Genomic DNA, 19,395 nt, shown 5'->3' on the forward strand with positions numbered 1-19,395 from the left:
CGCCAAAACAGTGCATGTGTGACCATGGTGACCGCGTACTAACTATTCTGTATTATAACAACTTTTGTGCTTTTTCTGAAAATGTGGTTGCGATTTCAGCAATTAGCGTTACTTTCACTGGTTTTGGCATGGCTGCGAGAAGCATTAAAGTAGTGAAATGTGTTGGCATCTTTGGGGAAAGGGCTACATAACAGGGCTGTGACAAGTACTGTGTAGGCTCCATGCTGCTTGGCAGTCTATGCAGGGATTTCCAAGACGCTACTGGTCTGTCCAGACTGAAATCCAACCTGATTCCTACTACAGATGTACTAACGTTATTAGTACATATCTGTAGTAGTTTAGGGGTTTTACGTCGGGCCCTAGACGACGGCTACAATGGCCAACCAAGAAGTAACGTTAGTTAGTTGAGGCCAAAGAGAAAGATTTTATTTTTTGTGCATGCTTATCATGTAGCGTGACGTAACAGTCGGGAGTCAGGCCGCTACAGCAATCCCCCGCCAGTGGTGAGGTCGGGAGGAGCGAAGCACGATAAACAAAAAGAAGAGAAGAGAAAGGAAGCGCGGCATGTACAAGCGAGAGCGAGCATGAAATTTGTTAATAACGTGGAAACAAAGGCCGAACCAAAAGCAGGAAGCGGACAGAGAGATGCATGACAGAGGGGGGTTAACGTGTCAGAGGGGTGTGACAAAGGTGGAGAGCATGGTGGAGGCAGAAAGAAGGAAAAGAGGAAATGTACGCATGACAGAAGAGTATTATCGTGTCAGAGACAGAAAGAAACTGAAAGGAAACGAACGCGTGACAGAGAAGTGTTATCGTGTCAAGGCGGCTGATTGTTGCAGGCTTTGCAAGGTACCAGCAGAAACATTGCATTGGGGCGAGGCGTGCCGAGTGAGGCAGGGACGGATGGAGGCGAGCGCAGCTCCAATAAATCCGATGAGCCGGGCGTGTGTGCACGAGAACTGATACGAGGGGGTGGAGGTGGCCAGTTTCCAGCTTGGTACACAAACATGTTGATAGAAGTCTGCAGCTAATCTAATGAGTAACACACAACCAAATACACAGACACAAAACCCTAGCACGCAAACTTCTGCCATCCTGCAATCCAATGAGTTCACTCATCCCAATCAAACCCACAACTCAAACTCGCCGCCACATCATAGTAAACGGCAGAAAAGAATAAAGGAAAGTTTTAAATCATATCTTGGTCCGGTCGTCCGATACCCGAACCCGGCTGTTCCGTTCCGACAAACTGAAAACCCAACTATGTCGACGGTCAACCTTCAACAGGGCCCGCAGATCCAGCGGTGAACAAGTTAACGTCTACTTCGAAGTAGTAATAGGATAACTTGGAAAAAAAGGTTCAAACCCTGTTCGGACTGTTATTCAAAAAATGTGTATGAAATCAAAGGCATGATGCACTTAGCACTACCGGCTCAAGTGCACATGTGTCAAAGAAGAAGGAGTTTCTCCTTCTGAAAGTGTGTGCATGCTTTTCAACTAAAACCAATCAATCTCATCGTCCACGGAAAAGTGCAAAAGAGTGAAGTTCCCGTGTAAATATTTTATCACAGTGCATTATCTGAAAAAGAAAAATTGTATACACCATTTTCTACCACTGAACGCTGTGCTAGTAAGTGATGCTTATGATTTGTTGGCAATGCCGAAAATCGACATTGCCAAAAAAAACCCTAAGCACCACTTACCGAGTTCTTTGCCGTTTGCTTCTCATTGCCGTCCTCGCTGCAACTTGATCCCTCCGCTTCTCTCCTATACAATGGCGCCGGTACACGAACATGTTGATAGAAGTCTGCAGCTAATCTAATGAGTAACACACAACCAAATACACAGACACAAAACCCTAGCACGCAAACTTCTGCCATCCTGCAATCCAATGAGCTCACTCATCCCAATCAAACCCACAACTCAAACTCGCCGCCACATCATAGTAAACGGCAGAAAAGAATAAAGGAAAGTTTTAAATCATATCTTGGTCCGGTCGTCCGATACCCGAACCCGGCTGTTCCGTTCCGACAAACTGAAAACCCAACTATGTCGACGGTCAACCTTCAACAGGGCCCGCAGATCCAGCGGTGAACAAGTTAACGTCTACTTCGAAGTAGTAATAGGATAACTTGGAAAAAAAAGGTTCAAACCCTGTTCGGACTGTTATTCAAAAAATGTGTATGAAATCAAAGGCATGATGCACTTAGCACTACCGGCTCAAGTGATTCACATGTGACAAAGAAGGAGTTTCTCCTTCTGAAAGTGTGTGCATGCTTTTCAACTAAAACCAATCAATCTCATCGTCCACGGAAAATAGCAAAAGAGTGAAGTTCCCGTGTAAATATTTTATCACAGTGCATTATCTGAAAAAGAAAAATTATATACACCATTTTCTACCACTGAAAGCTGTGCTAGTAAGTGATGCTTATGATTTGTTGGCAATGCCGAAAATCGACATTGCCAAAAAAACCCTAAGCACCACTTACCGAGTTCTTTGCCGTTTGCTTCTCATTGCCGTCCTCGCTGCAACTTGATCCCTCCGCTTCTCTCCTATACAATGGCGCCGGTACACGAACATGTTGATAGAAGTCTGCAGCTAATCTAATGAGTAACACACAACCAAATACACAGACACAAACACAAAACCCTAGCACGCAAACTTCTGCCATCCTGCAATCCAATGAGTTCACTCATCCCAATCAAACCCACAACTCAAACTCGCCGCCACATCATAGTAAACGGCAGAAAAGAATAAAGGAAAGTTTTAAATCATATCTTGGTCCGGTCGTCCGATACCCGAACCCGGCTGTTCCGTTCCGACAAACTGAAAACCCAACTATGTCGACGGTCAACCTTCAACAGGGCCCGCAGATCCAGCGGTGAACAAGTTAACGTCTACTTCGAAGTAGTAATAGGATAACTTGGAAAAAAAAGGTTCAAACCCTGTTCGGACTGTTATTCAAAAAATGTGTATGAAATCAAAGGCATGATGCACTTAGCACTGCCGGCTCAAGTGATTCACATGTGACAAAGAAGAAGGAGTTTCTCCTTCTGAAAGTGTGTGCATGCTTTTCAACTAAAACCAATCAATCTCATCGTCCACGGAAAAAGTGCAAAAGAGTGAAGTTCCCGTGTAAATATTTTACCACAGTGCATTATCTGAAAAATAAAAATTATTTACACCATTTTCTACCACTGAAAGCTGTGCTAGTAAGTGATGCTTATGATTATTTAGCAATGCCGAAAATCGACATTGCCAAAAAACCCTAAGCACAACTTACCGAGTTCTTTGCCGTCCTCGCTGCAACTTGATCCCTCCGCTTATCTCCTATGCAATGGCGCCGGTACACGAACATGTTGATAGAAGTCTGCAGCTAATCTAATGAGTAACACACAACCAAATACACAGACACAAAAGCGTGACTTGCACGCAAACTTCTGCCAAATCCGTCCGCCAGGCTTCACGCTAAGTTTGGAAACCGTTTGTTCGAGCACATCAAGCGAAAAACTGAAAAACAACAAAAAGAGTTTGATCGCCCACCACCTCCGCCTTCGGTAGGCCTTCAACGCTCTTCTCATTGCTGTTGCAATGGCCTCGCAAACGCTGCTCTAGCAGTAGGCGAGTTGTAGCACGAGCAGCTGATCGGTGATCGTGTCGATCGGTTCTCGAAAGAACGGAACGAAAAGAACACTGCTAGACTGAAAAACAACGGCGAACTAACAGGCACCGCTACGCTGCAATGTAACAATTGTTATCAAAGCCAAAGTATTACACACAAGCAGCTAAAGATACACTTACCGCGAGAATCTGGCTCCTAACCTTACCGCTTCTCAACGTAAACCAGGTTGAGTTCACGCTGGCCACTCCGCCATGTTCAACACTTACCGTGCGTCCACAACTTTTTCACAACTGACATGATACGCATCTCGCCATCTTGTAATGTAGTACTTAAAAGTCACTAGCGCGCGCTCTCTACATGTAGTAGTAGTAGTAGTCGGCGCCTCTAGACTACAACTTACTTGGCTCTACTCACTTGTGACTCTGTTCCGGAAAACACCGTAGCCAATGACTAAAGTCTAAAGACTAAGAGTCTACGAACTGAAATAATAAAGACCAAACCAAATCAAACCAAACCAGTCTGAGGAATGAGGACCCGGTCTGCGAGCACTTGACAGTTATAGTGTACAGTCTGTAGACTGTGTAGTGTGTAGTTGAACTTCGGTTGTTGTGAAGTGACGACCTTGGAGAACACGGCGCTGGCACTGGGTGCCATGGAAACCGAGCGACTCCGGCGATGATTGTTGTGAGGAAGAAGAGTTTCATGTTTGAGGCATCCCGAGTCCCGACAAAGGAGTTCGTTCAAGGTAAATCCTACGGAGATGGAAAAAACCGGTCCACACTGGTGCATCATGAGACTCAAAACTGACTGAAGTGAAGAAGCCAGGAAAAGAAACGACGGGAAAGAACACACCTGATGCCACATTTGCAACCGAAAATGTTGCACGAGGAATCATTTCTCGCCTAATACTAGTAGTAATACTAATAGTATCTCGCTGCAGCGCGCTCGGCAGGCGAGAAATGCAACGACCACGTAACGCCGTGTTCACGAGGTGTTTATCATGGTTTATCGCGCTGGAAACGGAGCGTCTCCGTAAGTTTGTATCCCTGGTGATGTTTGGACCTGGAGAGCATTAGTACATGTATAAGTGATGCTCTACAGCCTCCAGGCTTCAGGCACAGTCTTCCTCAGCCTACTCAAGTTCAACTGATGAGGGGTGAATTCCCCGTAACACTTTGTATTTGAGCAGGGAGTGGTGCTTTCTTGCAGGTTTGTCGAGTCGAAGGTTCAGTGGACTTCTAGTTCTCGTGTGCTCTAGATGGCAGTCGTGAGTCAGTCAAGTGTCAAGTCAAGTCGGCAGAATAGCGCGAGCTCCAATGTGGGGATCGAGCAAACCCTTTCCCAATTGTACAAGCAAAAGAATTGAAGGGCACGAAACATGCTACAAGTGAGTGTGAAAGGTTGCTATAGCCGATTACTCTTATAAGTAGTTAGTTATAAGGCCGCGCATTTTATTTCTTCTCTGTTTCTCGTCAACCGAAAATCTAAAATCGTATGCAAGAGGTGGAAAAAAATTAAAAAAATGACCGAAAAATAAAAACGTTTACTAGGCCGCTTCGAAAATCGACCAATGCAATACACATGATGTACACCGTGTAAAATAGCATCCAAAGTTAGCAACTAGTAGTAGTACATGGCAGGAGCTTATGTACACGTGCAGGCTGCAGCTACAATGTAGATTGCGCAACACAAACTGCATGCAGCGACCTCGCATCATGTGTCGTGTGATTCGAGAATCGAGGCGGCAGTTCACCGAATGCAGGCCATCTACGATGAACAGTCTACAGAAGGCATTCTGCCAGTGGCCGCGCACAATGCATTTTTAAAACAGCCTTGACAGAGCTGCTGCACTTCTATAATGTTCGACTATTAGTTCCATCGTTAGCGATTATTATGCGTAATTCATACGGTCAGTCAGCGCGGCTGTTTGTGGCGGTCGGTGGTGAGTTGACCTCGCAAGAGGGCATTACACAGGGCGATCCCCTTTCTATGGTGCTTTATACCCTTGCCACACTGCCTTTGGTTCATCGCCTTAACATTGGTGCGGCCAAAGTGTGAGAGGGGGTGCGGGGGTTGTCCCCCGGGAAATATTTTTGAAAATTGGGCCTAAAAGGTAATATTATTTTAATGCTACAGAATAATATGAGAAATACGAATGTGCATGCTGATGATACACCGCATTGTCGATGTAAAACATGGTACCTGTACAAGAGTCGACAAGCCATCAACAAGGTTTCTACGAAACACTACTTGGCTAACCCCGAAGGCTCGCTTTGGGTAGTCCTGCGACCTGGGTTGGAAAGGAGCATCTCCTATTTCGGGGTAACCATCCATCTCGTCGAGTCTGTAAACAATAAACTGCCGCCACTGGCACGTGAGTTCCCTTCGGGAACGGATACGATAATTTACTTTTTTTTTTTTTTTACTGGCACTGTACATTATTTGCCACCTCCGTCCATGCTCTGGTACAAAGGTTCACACAGTACAGCGTACCGTACATTGTTTATGCATGCATGAGATACCCCACGCCTTTTCAGGTCTGCAAAAAGCGTAGAAAAGATTTTTAGAATTTCGACTTAGAAAATTGAAATGTATCATTGTGTTAATTCTGCCCGTACAAGAGGCTGGTTCTGGTCTAAAAAAAATTTAAAAAAACTTCGAAAATTATTGGTGCGGCTTTGGCCGCACCGGTTCCGACGCCCCTGTTATGCTAGGGCAGTGCCAGTCTTCCCCACATGGGTCATTATGCTAGTTATTATGTTAGCATTATCCGCGGGTGTGCAGGATCATGCTGGCGCGGAACTGGCGGAGCGTGGAGATGGCACATATATCGCTGGGTAAGGTGTTCCACAGTTGGGCGCCCCGGAATGCGAGGCAACCCTTGCCGAACCTGGTGCAAACTGGCGGTTGGTCGGCGCAGACCCATGGTGGACTGCAACCTAGTTGGGCTAGCTGACGGAGGAACTGGGAGGGCTTGCAGATGAGAACTTGCGTGACCATTTCGAGACCTCCAGACAAGAATGATAAACTTCTGTCTGAATAACTCGGATACTCTGTATGTGTCCTATTTCAGCTGAGGTGGGTGTGTGCGGTGTGATGGCCTGCAGGCATTTACAAAAGCAAAGAAAGGAGAAAGGATAGAGATACAAAGCCAGTCTGAAGTCTGAGGAACAAAAGGTTGAGCGGGCTCTGTCGGCATGACAACTATACCCTGCATAGATTAAATTATTAGATTTATGTACAGCATCACTGACTTTAACACCCCTGGTGTTGGTAGTCCATTTTTATCCAGAATTCTCACTTTTGCCTCCCTCAAAACTGATGAGGGTCACTGAAACTTGGATGTGAACCCTCACCGCCTGGACAATGCTATAGGATGGATAAGCAAGGTTCTGGATAACCGTTAGGCGCTGCATCTGCCGCTAGGGTTTACCGGGTGTTAGCGGCCGTCGTGAGTTCCCTTCGGGAATGAACACGATAATTTACTTTTCTTTTTCTTTCTTTTTTAGTGTCTGAAAGAGTGATAGGGTAAGGGTTAGGGTTAGTGCCCTGAAGGTGGTGTGTCTGTGGAGGGGGGTGGAGGGGCATCACTGTGTGTAATGTGTGCAGTACAGTGAGAAAATGAGCAGGATTGTTGCAGGGTGTAGGTGATCACCGCAGGGCAATCCGCACTCTTCCACGTAAAATATCTGCTCGCTGATTGAAGAGCTAATTGAAGAATTTAGCTAAATTATATGGTGAAGGCGTGCCATGATGCATCCAATTACATGTGACTAGTAATCTCGCTTCTGGAATGAAGATGCAGCAACTTCCTGAAGCTAGATAGTCGTTGTCTTGACTGCTTCATTGAGGTGGTTTTCGATCTGCTGAGGAGTTAAAAAGATTCAGAATTCATAAGAGACCAGGGTGTTTGACTATTATGAAGGTCAGTGATGAACTGCACGCGTGCACTGTAGCGGACTGGTGCTGCATACGGCCAAGACAGATGATCTATTTTAATACTGAAGTAGATTAAAACATAGCACAACACTGAAGGGGGAAGGGTAGGCATATGCGGATTCTGCCGGCAGAAAAATTGGCAGAATTTGGTACTTTTTCTGGTAAGTTTCATGTCATGTTTGGTATGTGGATAAAAAAATGTTTGGTATGTGGATAAAGAAATGGAGCAGAATTCGAGGAATTGCCCGCCGTAAGGTTTGTGTGGTTCTGCCAATTTCACTACTTTTCGAGCAGAATCTGCCACCTTTTCGAGCATAATCCGCCAATGCCTAGGGACGGGGCAAGGTTAGTTTCCTGCTGCTTTGAGTTTCATGCTATGCAATCATCATTATTGGTAAATATTTATGTGGAGACACAGTCTCCGCCCCCTCCCCCAACATAATATTTTTCTTACTCAATTTCCGGACAGAAAGCTCTGGACAGAAAGCCGTTTAGACCGTAGTAGCACTACAGTAAAACCTGGTGTAAGCGACCTCTGTCTTTAGCGACCTCTGTCTTTAGCGACCTCTGTCTTTAGCGACCTCTGTCTTTAGCGACCTGTCTTTAGCGACCTCTGTCTTTAGCGACCTCTGTCTTTAGCGACCTCTGTCTTTAGCGACCTCTGTCTTTAGCGACCTCTGTCTTTAGCGACCTGTCTTTAGCGACCTCTGTCTTTAGCGACCTCTGTCTTTAGCGACCTCTCTCTTTAGCGACCTCTGTCTTTAGCGACCTCTGTCTTTAGCGAGCTCTGTCTTTAGCGACCACCTGCTCTTAACAACGTTTTTTTCCATGCACGGACAGTTCTGTACAGAAACTGCACCGGTTACAGCAACCACCTGCCTTGCGCGACCAGCGACCGACTTTTTGTGTACCAAGTGCCATATTGGACCTGCACACAACGACCAAAACTAACCAAAAGTGCCATCTTGGCTGGCAGAGTTGACTGCAACAGGGTTGAAGTGCGCTCTGAAGACTGAAGCAAGTGGATGCAGTCAACTGAAGTGACAAGTGGCAGTGCAGAATGCGCTGCATGGACTCCAGTGAGGTGTGCTTTGCCTGCACGAGAGTATTCTATGCTCCACACCTGTCGATATGAGTACATGGAAGTACAATCATGCACATGTATGCATAATCCGATATACCACGAGTGTATGGGACCTGGTTCTAAAGACCACCTGGCTTTAACGACCGCTTTTGCTTGCACCGTGGGGTGGTCGCTTAAACCAGGTGTTTACCGTATTAGGTCTCCCCAGCGGAGCTCAGAGTTTCTGCCAGTTTAAGTTTTAAGCTTAACGCTAACCAGAAAAGAGTGCTCAACCAAGCCGAGGCAAGCGAGCGTAATACCGCCAGTCTCTGGACAGCTACATGTAGCTGTTTCCACCTTGTTAGGTCTTGTCAGCCGAGCTCAGAGTTACTGGCTGAACCGATTGCAATAGGGCTTGAAAGTGATGACGTCAAAAACGGCCAGGGAGTAGTAAATTGACATCAGATTTCTATTTTGGATCCACTAAGGTGTGACTTTGCTATTGCCTCAGTATGTGGGTGTATAGCAACCCACTCATGTCGCATGCAGGGGTGACTTTTACTTCGCCACCAGTTGTAACCCCGCCCCCATTAGCCAAATCAGTCAGTTTCACTGGTTACATCACCTTGCTGAGAGTAGGACGGCTTGAAATGTGCTTGGATCCATACAAAAACTGGATCCAATTTTTGAATTTTTGAAATTGTTGCTATGCTGTGACGTAGCACTTTCAAGCCCTATAGAGCAATTATTTTCTGATGTATTTTAGCGACAAGGCGACGACCGTTTCAGAATCGGTAACTCAAACTAGACTGATGATACCTTGATCCATGCAAACGTGGTACTACTGGGGACCATAGCGGGGAGAGGGGTGTTCAGCAATTATGCGGGTCACCGAGTATACACATGCATCATGACACGTGTACCTACATGTAGCTTAGCGACTACGTAGTATTGTTGGTCTTGAATGGGCAGAACACTGTGTATCAGTGTATTTTTGGATTTGAATTCCGGCCAAGTACACACAGCTACAAGCCCAATTACATGAAAGCAAATGTGAGAATGGAGTTGAATAAGGAGTATAGGAAGGAGGAGGAAGGTCAATGCTGTGTACAATGTCATGTATCTTTTCATTAGCTGATCGTAGGCAATGGAGAAGTGGGTCCTGGATGCTGGAAAGGGACAATGGGCAATGGAGAAGGCCTGATGTTGATTGAAACTAGCCAAAGTTGATCGCAGTACTGTAGATAGGGAACTTTTTTTTTTTTAATTTTTCACTGTTCGTGTCAGGCTCGGCTAGAGGCCGAGTTTTCCGCATCCGTAGGAACGCCACCACCCTTCAAGGATCAAGGCGCAGATGCAGCTCCTAAAGCGGTGGGAGGTGAGTAGACCAGCTCACCAGCAAGAGGTCAAAGACCGAAAATCCCATTCACTGCATCCATGTTTGTTTTTTAGAAAGTGAACTATGTATGATATAAATTATTTTGCAATCTTTGCAGCGCATCCGTATCGTATTGAAATCTGGATATTGCAAGTACACTGGATGTGATGAGGATACTGGTGCAAACGGTTCCAATGGTGTGTTTGTGTTCATGGTGTTCGCCTGTTCCCATTTGAATTGTGCATAGTGTAAAGGGCTTGGTGAGCTGATGTGATGAAGCGGCCGTAAAATATGCCCAAATGTACTGGCAAATCCTTCTCCGTTGACCTACGGTAACAATTGGCGAATCTGAGGAATATGTAAAGGTCTGGAACACTACGTACAAGGGATATTCCAAGTTGGACAATGCCATAGAAGCCATGGTCTCTATGTACTTTCAAATGTGGTATCCAAATTTACCTTTCACAGAGGTGTTCCCTAGGCTGCATTCGATTGTAGAAACTGGATCCCGATCCCCGCCGACCAGATCACTTCGATCGAACGGATACAATCGAATGTGCACAACCGATAATCCGTTTCAAGGCCTTAGCAACCGCGTTGCTACAGCTCATCCCGTAGTATAAGCGTTGTGGTAAACTCTTGACCTAGTGTACGCATATTGCGAGTTTTGAGTAGATGCGAGTCGTACTATCGAAATGAATCTGTCGAATCCGTCGAATCCGTCTCTGGGAGGTGGGTTGACTGGATCCGAATCCGTGCTCTCGGGATCCGGATTCGTACAATCGAACATGCACAAATTTGGCGAATCCGGGGCTGATGGATTCGTACAATCGAAAATGCCCCTAGACCCCTGTGAGTGATTTTCAAGAAAAAATATTTTCCAAAAATATGCCCTTACAAATGACACGAATGCCAAGGTTGAGGACCAAAGGCCTAATTAACACCGAGGAGGGAATGGTAATACTCTACAACACTATGGGTGGAATTAGGGTGCTTGGAGACTCCTGTTGATAACCCAAACCTGTACATAATGCCACCTCCAATGGTGCGCTTATAAGATCGGGGTAGTGGTTGCATTGCAGGCGGGTACGCAGGGTCACCTCTAGGGGGGTTTCCAACCGAATCACAAACAATGACTCGTTATAACCCTTTCTAAAGTGCCCTAGGAAATTTTCAAAATTATGCATTTTTTCGTGTTCTTTGGATCATAACTTCAGTTCTACTTACTCAATCTTCATTATCTTAGGCTGCAAGATGGAGACACAAGGGAGAACCTGTCATCATCCCTTCCAACCATGAGCTCCTAACAGAGACGTCATCATTACTTCCTCATGTCTTTGTCAACTCTCATGATGTCGACGTTGTCCAACACTTGTTTCTCGGCAGGGCTGTGTTTGCAGAAGAAAGTAGCAGAGAGTAAGAGGAGTTGCAGTTGCAAGTTACAGTGATCGGTGGAGACAATGCAGGAAAGGGAGAATTGAAATGTGACTGAGATGAATGGGTTTTTTTCAATGCATGATGTCAAAGTTCCATTGGAGAAGTGTACGCTTCTCGTTGGCTGAGTATTCGAAAGAAACGAGAAGCAATGTTCTCTCGAACTTCGAAAATTTGCGAAGCTTGTTTTATGCTTACTGGTATTATTATTTATATTTTTTTGTTGTGGCACGCAGTGCAGGTTGACATCACTGTAGTTGTTTTGTCTTGCATTGTGGCTGTCCGCAGCCGACCGGCCTGCACTGTGGTTTTGCTCTGTTGCAAATGTGAGCCTTTGTGAGGTGTGAGAGAGAACAGTAGGCTATTTGGTACTGTCAAGCACAAGGTCATGTGAGGAAGTATGTCTGTGGAGCATGCATGTAGGAGCCAAGCAAGGGAGCAGTAATAAGCACTGCACTGCACAGTACAGGTGCACCCTAAGGCAGGATGCGCATATTTCGATGTACCGTATTTTCCGGTGTGTTAGCCGCACGCGCACCGGGGTTTAAGCTCCCCCCCCCTTTGAACCCTAAATTCGTACATGTACATGTATGTTTGTTGGCATCCGGTGTATAAGCCGCACACCAGACTTTCATTATTATGTTGTTCCCTCAACAATGGCACAAATTCACCCTAGCTTCATGAATACACTACATGTAGTACCACTTCCGGACCTCAGTGTGGGTCTCACATGTAGTGGCACTTCCGGACCTGAGGGTCTCTAGGCATTACTTAGTATAAGCATTGGGGCCGGGCTGTGTAGACATTGAATGGGACCGTCTGGTTTATTCATGAGGTCGGTTTGGTACGACGCTTCGTTTGCCCGATAATCCCTGTCACAACCGCACTGCATACTTGCAACCCTTGTTACTGTGCAACACCAGATAATCATACAATATACACTGAGTGGGAAAATGGCGGGTTTGGGAGCACATTCGGCTGGGAACGGAGATTTCATGGCTTCCGAACGAGACCATTCCGCTCTTGTCCAGAAGACAAACCCTATCATTCCATTTTCCATTATTGCTTCCAACAGATTCACACTCTCACTCTTGGACCTCTACAGAATGCTGGTTTCTTTCATTGCGAAGTCCTTGCCATTCTTGCGTTTCGGTCACTCCACGTTGTAGATGCAGCCGTGGCTCATGGCCAAATGAGCGGGAGCTCTGAAAGACATGGAATCAGTCCAATACAGGGACCGGCACTGACTCAACTGGACGGGGAAGCCAGGGGTGGTCTATCTCTTTGCCATATCTAGTATCTACCCACCACATGGCTTGTGAATGTGAAAGCCTGGACCTAGAATCTCCACACAAGTGGATTTCAGCAAAACGATTCTCACACAGCGGCCATGACACACTGAACCAAGTCCGCCTTTGCCATGGCAGCAGCTGTGTGATGAGTGTTTTCCAAACACAAAACTCTGAGAAACACCGGAAAAGAAGGACTTCGTTGCATTGTTGCAGTGTGACAGTTGTACTACTGGCCCTGTCTACTGGATGTAGAGCACTATGTGCAGCCTGGGGATTTCTGATACCTGTTTAAGTGGACCCCATGTGAACCAGAAAGCACAATCATCTTACCCACCTCCCCCATCTCTCTCCCCCCCCCCCCCCCTCCCTGCCTCCCTCCCCCTTCTCCCTAGCCCTTGGCAGATAATGCTCGGAAATTGACAGGTTCTGCTCAACAAGTAGTGAGTTTGGCAGAACCGTACATATGCACAGGCGGATAATGTTAGTTATTATGTGGAAATTGTGTCTACTAGCACTGCTAGTTATTTGGAGCCATTATGCTACATGTAGTTATAATGCTAGCAGCGCTGATAGTGCCACATAATGGCAATCCTTGCGGTGGGAAGTAATGACGTCCCTATGCAGTCACTCGGAATATGGCAGTATCACAGGGCGAACACGGTGAAAAAACGCTCACGCTTTGATTACATCAGTGCAGAGGGCTACCATGTACCAGCGTCGCAGGGAGCAGCAGTGTGTTTCTCTGCGCTCTAAAAATAGCGCTACTTTTCACGGTGGTGCCAACAGACTGGACTTAGTGCCAGTTTCACACATCGATTGTGCTGGACAAGGTCACATTTGGAGACGTTATGCTAGGGCAGTGCCCCACATGGGTCATTATGCTAGTTATTATGCTAGCATTATCCGCCGGTGCCTAACCCTACAACCTTATGGCAGGCACAGCCTTGAATTTTGATCCATTTCTCTATCCAAATACCAAACATGCACGAAACCGGCATACCATGATAACTATACCAAATGCCAATTTTCCGCCCGCATTATCTGCCAAGAGCTTAGGGCTACCCCCACCCCACCCCCAGCCAACTTTGATGCCGTTACAAATACAAGGTCGTAGCACCCAGCCAGGGTCCGGATTTCTATTTCAAAAAGGTCAACCCACCCAATTAGTGCAAGCAAGCATAGGGTTTTCATCAATAATGTTCATATCCGGTCAAGTTAGTTGCCCTTTTGGCCGAACCACCTGAAATCCCGCATTACAGCGCTGCAATCACTTTCTATTGTACTGAAGTAGGACCAACGGGCAGGTCACTAGTCAAACCACCCTGGATAAGAAGACGACCTGTAGATCATGGGAATCACATTTGTAAGGTTCCTTGAGCGGTCGGCTAAGACAGGTTTCACTGACTGCCATCATAATTATTGTATACAATCACGCTCCTTGTAAGACGGAAAACAGGTCTTCCGAGGCCATTATGCATTATGCCAATTTATGGTAACACAAGAAGAGGGTTTCAGAAAATGGGCAATCGGAAAGACCGTCCAAGTGGGAAATCATCACTAATTCCTTGCTCACCGTTTTGCGAAGATGTCACTGGCCGTTTGACTCTGAGTGCCCTTGGACTAGTTAGCTCATAGCGGAGCCCCCAGCCAATACCTACACACAGATTATCTCTTACTGGTAATTGCCACCGACCGCGTACCGCCGCCATCACCAGAGCAATCCAGGACTTCGACGGTGCATTACAATACTAGTACAGTAGTAGTGCTCAACATTGCAAACGTTGGTTATAAAAAGTAAAAACTTGACAGATTGACAGAGCAACTCGGCTTGAGCGCGAGCGTCCTGGCGAGCGCTCACACATAACAAGTCATGTCTCCTTCTTATTAGTATACTATTACTATATTAGTACAGTACATAGTAGGTTGTCCTTTCCGACCTCTGGCTCCAGACTAAAGCCAGCACAAGTAAATGTGCAATCAAACGATGAAACAAGATCTTGTCAAAAACGTCAAGACGCAGGTGCAGACGCAAACGAGCACATTAAATAATCGGTGTGGGACATCGCCACGCTAGCCTACCCCAGCGAGTCTACCAGATCTTCATCACTCCGACGTAGATCTACGACTGTGATGAGTCTCAGACACTCATCCTAGATCCTGGGCAGGGTTTTTTACTTTTCACGACTCCTTGCAGGTCTACTGTAGACTCTACCATGTGTACTGGCATGGTGTAGAGTCTAGGCTCGCACTGGCACCATGACCATGTCCATGGTCTACAAGTATAAGACTACAAATCTACACTACACTCTACAGCGTCTTTTTTCACCACACCTATTTTTACCTGATGTCAGTGATTTCCCATATCAGGATAGTGGAAAAAGGAGCTAATGCGGGCAGATCTGACATTCTGCGTGGAGCCTCCAGCTTCTGACACGTCTCCCACAGTCCCAGCCAGCCAACTACTCATAATAGTCATGCTCACTGCGGCTCCGACTTCTCCTGCCAGCTGAGCTGGCCCATGCACGGTCAGCCTGCTTGTGTGCGTCAACACTCCGGGAGCTGAGACTGATATGAGTAGATCTACCGAGTCCAGGTAGATCTACAATCATGTTCCTGCTGGTCCAGTCTCACAACATGTAAATGATTGTAATGAAGATCAACACAGCAACAACAACATGCTACTTGCTAGCTCGGCGCTATCCGATCCGGTGAATGACGTGTGATCAAAGCGTCCCCGGCCCAATCCCCATCTTCAATTTTTTTGCGAAATTGGTGCGATAAACACTGCGTGATCGATCGTGAGATATGTGAAGAGGTACTCTAATAATAATTCATAGCTCACGAAAGCGGGCGAAGTGTTCGGTTGTAGAAAAACAATGAACAGACGACCCACTCTGTGGCACTTGGATGAATCGCACGAACACTCTCTGGACACGGTGAGGAAATCCAAGAGGAGTCGCTGGTTTGTGGGGACGTCGCCTGAAATTACGCCGACCACCCCGTCCATCGACAGCGCTGCGATCAGAAGCAATAGCGCCGGCAGCGGAAACACGACTCAAGAAGAACTGGACGACAGTGCGCGCTGTGACGACTCCGTACACTCGGAGCAAAGTGATATTCGTTCCACGGCATCGCTCTCGCCCTCATCTCCAGCCACCTCAGCAGTGGCAACGAGGGAGAGTGATTTGACAGCTTCAACCGAGCGAATGGACTCTCCGGCGAGTTCTCCGTCCCTGAGCGAGAATCGCCTGGTCCGTCGGTCATCTCAGGAGCGCCAACGCCTCCTGCAGATGATCAGTGATTTTAACGTTCACAGGCAAGGTCGACTGGGTGAAATAGAGATACGCGATGGTGAAGAAGGTGAAATAATATTCGAAGGTGTGCTGAGAGTTTACTGGGGCGTAAAGAAGCCAATTTTCCTCAGCTCTGAGAAAATCGAAGATCTATCGCCGCAGCGCCGAAGACGCTCGAAAAACATCCTCGCCGCCGACCTGAAGAAAATGTCCGGCGGCAAGAGAACGTGGTCTCAGTCAGCCGGGGCGCGTCGCCGTATAGGTACTGGTGGCGCGCCGGCGCTTGGACGTAGCGAGACGGTGGAGGAGCAAGAGGCGGCCGCGGCGCAGCCACGCGCACGCTCTCTGCCGGACGCTACGTCGGTGCTTGGCGACGATGCAGCGCCAATGTCACAGGCTGCTGCTGCGGACGGCAAGCACAGGCGGCGAGCAACTGTTGGCACGGCGACGGTGGTGGCGATGTCATCGAAAGGGCAGCCGTCGCGCCTCACACCGACGCCGGAGAATACTGAGCTAGAGGTGTCAAAGCGCCATCAAACAGTATCCGCCGGCACACCGCCAACAGCCCGTGTCGCCATCACACTCGGCTCGACTGGTAACGGAACTGCGGAGGAAAATGCCGCGTCCGCCAAGGTGGAATTTCGCCGGTCGTCCGAACCGATGCTACCCAAAGAGACCGAGCTAGCGAGCACAGCGCGGAAAGCAAAAGTCCAGAGGTCAGTGAGTACGCAGGAGGGCAAATGGCAGGTCCTGGTGGATCGTGTTAATCGCCGCGCCAAGCGTACATCCTACCATGCCGCCGTCGAGGACAAGAATGCCAGCGTCCTGGATCCGTTCATTCCGCCGCGTGGCTCCATGAGCAATGTATGCATAGATTCCGAAGCAACCACGGTCGAGGTAAGTGCATGTAGTGTATACTGTCTGTCGCCATATTGTCTCTCTCCGTACTGTCTCTCTTTCTCTCGTCCTACAACCTGTAGCACACGTGGGCTGAAGCACGCACGTCACGTGATCGGCTTTTGGTCCAGTCCCGATGTGCTTCAGACGGCATGATGTTTGTGTATTTTTGTATGACACAGTAAATTAAGTGCAAGCGGAATGTGTGTTGACTGAGTGCACAAATGTGGTGTGGCGGAGTGGGTAAATATTTCCGTCTGTAAACCATGTTTTGTCAAGTAATTGCTGACGGCAGGGTGGTCTCTGACGGCCAAGAAACACCTTCTCGATGGTTTCTACTTTCAACCTGTGTTTCTCAAGGGTCAAATGCATGTTCAAGACCACCCCATTGCTGCACTATCCGCTAGCAGTTGTACACATTTCAGTAAATTGTTAGCATGCAGATGGAAGGCCGCAGACCGAGGGCTTTGTCTTAGCTTGACGTGCTGACTGTGCTTCAGTGACGCCAAGGGTTGTGCTGGCCAGAAATATAGCCCAGCTGCGTGTAGCTTTAGAATTTAGATCCAACAGTTTCAGTATCAGTTATGCTAGTCACAGTGCATGCTCAGGGCTGTTTTTCCTGTACCTGCATGTCCATGTGTGTGTGTGTGTGTGTGTGTGTGTGTGTGTGTGTGTGTGTGTGTGTGTGTGTGTGTGTGTGTGTGTGTGTGTGTGTACGATTGTACTGGCGTGTGTGCTTGTGTATGTATGTGTCCATGCCTGGGTTTAAATGTCCTGCATGCATGCATGAATGTGCAGGTCATCCGGGCTCTACTGCGCAAGGTCAATGCCATCGACGAGCCTGCGCGCTTTGCCGTCTTTGCTGTCAAGGACAACGGAGAGGTGAAGCGACTCCGGGACGACGAGTCACCGCTCTATCGGCGACTGCACCTCGGTCCTAAAGAAGATCTAGCAAAGCTGTGGATAATGGAGGCACGGGACACTGACTCGGTGTCGCTGTCGGCAGATGTCGCTCAGTTCTACAACATGTCCATGCCGTTCCTGCAGACGCTCGTGGAGCGCTACCAAGAGGAGGAAGATCGTGCCGAGGAGAAGATCCGCGAGCGCTTCTTGTCCGAACGTGAATGCCTTATAGAGATGATAGAGGAGATGGAGGCCCTGGACAACGGCATTGGTTCTCTTGTCTGATAGCGGATAACCAACGTATATGGTGTCATCAGTGAGAGACCATCAAATCTCAGCATCGACCCAGTACTAGTATCGCCTGTCAACTTGAGTGACAGTGAAGTTTTCTTAGGAATTAACAGGCAAGCAACTATCTTAGGATTTGAACTGTTTCCCCATGTTTTTTTAGTGTTGTGTCGGTTGTCAACAATTTGAGATTGGAGTACGTTGATTTTCGCTATTTGTTTTACAAAATTTTCCAGATTTTCCGCTGTCGATAACTACTCATCAATGTTGACACTTTTCTTTATCACCGAGATTTGAAGCTAACGGCGACCAGCTTGACTCAGTTGAGCTATTATATATATTTCCTGGCCCAGCGACTGAACTGATGCGTTCCATGTAGTCTGCAACAGGAGCTGTGTTTTGTGGACACGTTTGGTCTACACTACGGAACATCGCAAACGATTTCAATGAAACTGAGATCCGTTTGATTGTGTTCTCAGCGGCCCAGTGCCCGTAGCAGCACGGCGTAAAATATGGCTTACACCGTTACAGCCTACGGTGTCGTCGGTACACTCATCATTTAGCTGGCATCAGTCTACGCGTGTCTGCCGCATACACATACGGATATGCGGCAGCTGCGCAGACACATGTGGGGTCAAGAAAGCATACACCAACTGTGTCGTGTTGAAATTCTGCCTGCAGACTGAGAAATTCCGCCTTCACTTTGGAATGGGGCCGCGGCCCCATTGTTGGGGTATTTCCCACAGAGAAACATTTTGCACATAAAATAAAATAAATAAGTACTTGAATGTAGCGGGCCATTCAATGATTGTTTCTGGCGATGGCCAAAGAAAGGCAAACACATTCTTTCTTTGGCGGCCGATAGTAAACCACAACAGCAAAAAAACATACCCGCAGAAAAAATGAGTGCAAAAAGTTCAAAAACACCTACAAAGTAGGCCCAGACAGATCCTGCCGGCAATTCTTTCGGCAAAATATCGAAGAATTTAAAGAGCGGAAATTGCCGGCAAAATCGGAGCAAAATATCGAGGTGTTGGGTAAAATCGATGCCTGATACTTGGATTTCCTTGTTTCTTACCCGTTCAGCAGGATACACTGCCCAGGACGAGATCATGTCACCGAAATATCACTGGGATTCACTGTGGATCGACATGATTTAGGAAGAACTCAGGAACACGTCCGTGGAAACCCGTGTTGAGAAACCGACCCTGCGATTTTTATGAAACGTTGTACGGGATTGTGCGGGAAGTAGATTAAAATACACGTTTTTCCGGAGCAAAATGGA

At 47.3% G+C, this 19,395-nt stretch overlaps 1 protein-coding gene and 2 long non-coding RNA genes across 5 annotated transcripts; 1 reads left to right on the forward strand and 2 right to left on the reverse strand.

The window, feature by feature from the left end:
* Positions 1-416: 416 nt before the first annotated feature.
* On the reverse strand, positions 417-5,646 carry LOC135810635 (uncharacterized). 3 transcript variants are annotated; one of them, XR_010552323.1, is made up of 5 exons: positions 3,829-5,646; positions 3,285-3,382; positions 2,490-2,604; positions 1,704-1,818; positions 417-1,032 (listed from the first exon to the last, which is right to left on the reverse strand). It is a non-coding gene; the product is annotated as an uncharacterized LOC135810635 (long non-coding RNA). The 3 variants fall into 3 exon arrangements; XR_010552322.1 differs by having other exon boundaries at positions 3,803-5,646; XR_010552321.1 differs by having other exon boundaries at positions 3,285-5,045.
* A 1-nt stretch (position 5,647) lies between these two features.
* On the reverse strand, positions 5,648-14,484 carry LOC135810641 (uncharacterized). Its single transcript, XR_010552324.1, has 3 exons — positions 14,303-14,484; positions 11,329-11,391; positions 5,648-6,724 (listed from the first exon to the last, which is right to left on the reverse strand). It is a non-coding gene; the product is annotated as an uncharacterized LOC135810641 (long non-coding RNA).
* Positions 14,485-15,462: 978 nt separating this feature from the next.
* Positions 15,463-18,471, forward strand: LOC135810648 (uncharacterized). Its single transcript, XM_065324142.1, has 2 exons — positions 15,463-16,919; positions 17,718-18,471. The coding sequence occupies exons 1-2, from the start codon at positions 15,606-15,608 to the stop codon at positions 18,105-18,107; spliced, it is 1,704 nt and encodes a 567-aa protein (XP_065180214.1). The 5' UTR covers positions 15,463-15,605; the 3' UTR covers positions 18,108-18,471.
* Positions 18,472-19,395: the final 924 nt, after the last annotated feature.

This window comes from Sycon ciliatum, chromosome 1 (genome assembly GCF_964019385.1).
Source record: "Sycon ciliatum chromosome 1, ocSycCili1.1, whole genome shotgun sequence".
Lineage (NCBI taxonomy): Eukaryota > Metazoa > Porifera > Calcarea > Leucosolenida > Sycettidae > Sycon > Sycon ciliatum.